The sequence below is a fragment of the Vanessa atalanta genome, chromosome W (genome assembly GCF_905147765.1).
Source record: "Vanessa atalanta chromosome W, ilVanAtal1.2, whole genome shotgun sequence".
Taxonomy (NCBI): domain Eukaryota; kingdom Metazoa; phylum Arthropoda; class Insecta; order Lepidoptera; family Nymphalidae; genus Vanessa; species Vanessa atalanta.
In genome coordinates this window covers 7,227,038-7,230,100 of record NC_061901.1, presented here as the reverse complement: position 1 = coordinate 7,230,100, position 3,063 = coordinate 7,227,038, and the positions used below count along the sequence as shown (strand labels likewise).

Below are 3,063 nucleotides of genomic sequence, written 5' to 3'. Positions count from 1 at the left end.
GTCGCCGCTGTCCACGATACCGTACGGTACCCTCTGATGCCTCTCACCACTATGACCCTCTGCGGCTTTCGCAGAAGGGCCCGATTATTAGCGGTGAGGGCGTCTACCCAGATCGGGGCACCATACAGCGCCATCGACCGCACTACGCCGGAATATAGACGCCGGTGTGGCGAACGCGACACTTACCAGATCCCTACAGCCTATATAACTTATATAAATAAAACATTATATATATAATCATATAATATCTTATATATTTTTCATACATAAAACAATAAATGTAACATAAATACAAATTTTACTATAAGATATGTACATATAACTATACTATATATACTATAATACTTTATATACTTATATAAATTATATAATAAATACATATTATATATTATAATATATACATGTAATACACAATATAAATATTTACATTTTAAAATCATATAAATAATTAAAATAGAATATAATAATTTATGTAATGTCGGAAGGCAGTCGCCGCGCGATCGTATAATAGAAATGTCTTTTCTAAATAATATACCGTTACTTTAAACAAAGAAACGTAAGCGCATCGGCTCGGCCGCCTTCCGCCGACCATTCGGATCCTAGATCTCGTACTGAACGCACGTCGCTTATTGCTTGTAATTTGCTACAAGATTTTGCACCTTAAGTTTTTGTAATAAGTCATACTTCCTTCTTTCATCTAAACTTATCTTCATACTTCGTTCTTCTCATTCTATTCTGTGCTGTGCCTATCTTCGTGTTTAATATTTCTACAAGAAATAAATTAGTAGTGGAAGAAACTTTGTTTTTATCAAACCTCATCTACAACATCATTCACAACTCCGCTACATTGGTGACCCCGCTGAAAACAAAGAAGCTGAAAACGAAGAGGATTAATTAACCAGCACAAGTAAGGAACACTAGATTATTTGGTGGAATAAAATGGAACCACAAAATGGAGCTAACTCGAACTTAAATGCCGAGTCACGACGACCATTTACACCTCACGACACGACCGACATATTTCGAGTCGGAGTGCGACCACCACCGTTCTGGGCAGAAGAACCTGCAGTTTCGTTTTCACAACTGGAAGGCAATTTTGTGTCGTCGAGAATCACTGACGACGATACAAAATTTTATTACGTTACTTTGACATTGGAACACCGTTACGCAGCAGAAGTGAAGGATATAATTATTTCACCACCAAAGACAGGGAAGTACGAACAACTTAAAACTGAATTAATCAAGCGTCTGTCAGCCTTGCGCGAGAAAGAGGTAAAACAATTACTCGTTCACGAAGAGTTAGGAGATCGGAGACCATCTCAGTTTCTCCGGCACCTGCAAAGATTGGCAGGTCCATCAGTTCCAGACGATTTTATTAAAACTATTTGGATAAGTCGTCTGCCTACTGCTCTTCAACCAATTATTGTGGCTCAGAAGACTTATGACCTTCAAGCTTTGGCTGACTTAGCCGACAGCTTACATGAATTGGTACCGTGCACACCTGAAGTCGCTTCAACATCTGCTCCCCAGTCAACCATTGATTCAATGGCGAAACAAATAGATGAGCTCACAAAGCAAGTAAAGCTCTCTCTGCTCGCAGTCACAGACCAAGATCGAGATCAAGAAGACGACGTAGCCAGACAGTACAAATGAGATCACAGTCCAACTACAGAAAATATCCATTGAAAGAATGCCAATAAATGTGTGAAGCCATGAAGTGAAGAATGCGATTTTAAGTCGGAAAACTAATCCGATAGCCATAACGTATCTGGGCGCTTTTTCGTAACGGATCGAAAATCGAAGATGCAGTTTCTCGTTGATACAGGGAGCGATCTCTGCGTCTTCCCTCGCACAGCACTACGTGAAAGAAGATCTCCGACCAATTACCAACTCTATGCCGCGAATGGGACTTCTATTTCAACATACAGCTTTGCTCACCTTGAGCTGAATCTTGGCCTGCGTCGAGACTACACATGGCGATTTATAGTGGCAGATATCACTAAGGTTATAATTGGCGTCGACTTCTTGTCATATTATGGTCTTATAGTCGACAGCCGTAACCAGCGTCTCATCGATAGCACCACAACCCTGACGACTTCAGCAGAATCAGTATCATCATCCAGCACGATTTCTTTAGTGAAGACATTGCTCGGTGATTCAAACTACCATATACTGCTACGTCAATTACCGGAGATCACACGTCCTGCTGGAAACGAGAAGGTTGTTAACCATAACACTGTCCATCATATCAGGACTACACCTGGACCCCCAGTATCTTGCTCGCCACGTCGCTTGGCTCCAGATAAATTGCTCATAGCCAAGGAAGAGTTTGCAGCTATGATTAAAAATGGAACAGCTCGACCATCAGAGAGTCCATGGGCATCACCTTTGCATCTAGCCCCAAAGAAGGAAAGTGGATGGCGTCCATGCGGTGATTTTCGGATGCTTAATGCAAGAACAATTCCTGACCGCTATCCGATTCGGAATATTCACGATTTCACGCATAACATATCGGGTTGTCGTGTTTTCTCCAAAATCGACCTCGTGAAAGAATTTAACCAGATTCCAGTATTCTCTGAGGACATTGCAAAGACGGCCATCACAACAACGTTTGGTCTTTATGAGTTCCCATATATGACCTTTGGACTCAGAAACGCCGGCCAGACCTTCTAGCGTTTTGTTGACGAAATGACCAGAGGCTTAGACTTTGTCTACGCATACCTAGACGATTTCCTCAATCAACATCACTTTCGAAGTCTGTTTCAAAAGCTTCGGGAGTATGGGATGGTAATAAATGCGTTGAGGGTCCTTGCCGTGGACCGTGGAACAGGAGGGTGAGGGGACTTATGTTATTGAAACGAGTGTATTTGGTAGAAGATAATTTATTACTGAATAATTAGTGCAACGATCTTAATATTTATACGCCATCTGACTTACATACTACTTATTACATTACACCTCGGGGGGTGAATTTAAAAAAAAAAAAAACAAAGTTTTGATACAATTTTTTTTTTAGGAATAGGTTCATAATAATTGAATTTAGGTTTTAAATGGTTTAGTTCT

General features: G+C 40.6%; 1 protein-coding gene across 1 annotated transcript; it reads left to right on the top strand.

Annotated features, from left to right (window-relative positions):
* Nucleotides 1–939: 939 nt before the first annotated feature.
* LOC125075625 lies at nucleotides 940–1,653 on the top strand. Its single transcript, XM_047687332.1, has one exon. The coding sequence runs from the start codon at nucleotides 940–942 to the stop codon at nucleotides 1,651–1,653; it is 714 nt and encodes a 237-aa protein (XP_047543288.1).
* The last annotated feature ends 1,410 nt before the right edge of the window (nucleotides 1,654–3,063 follow it).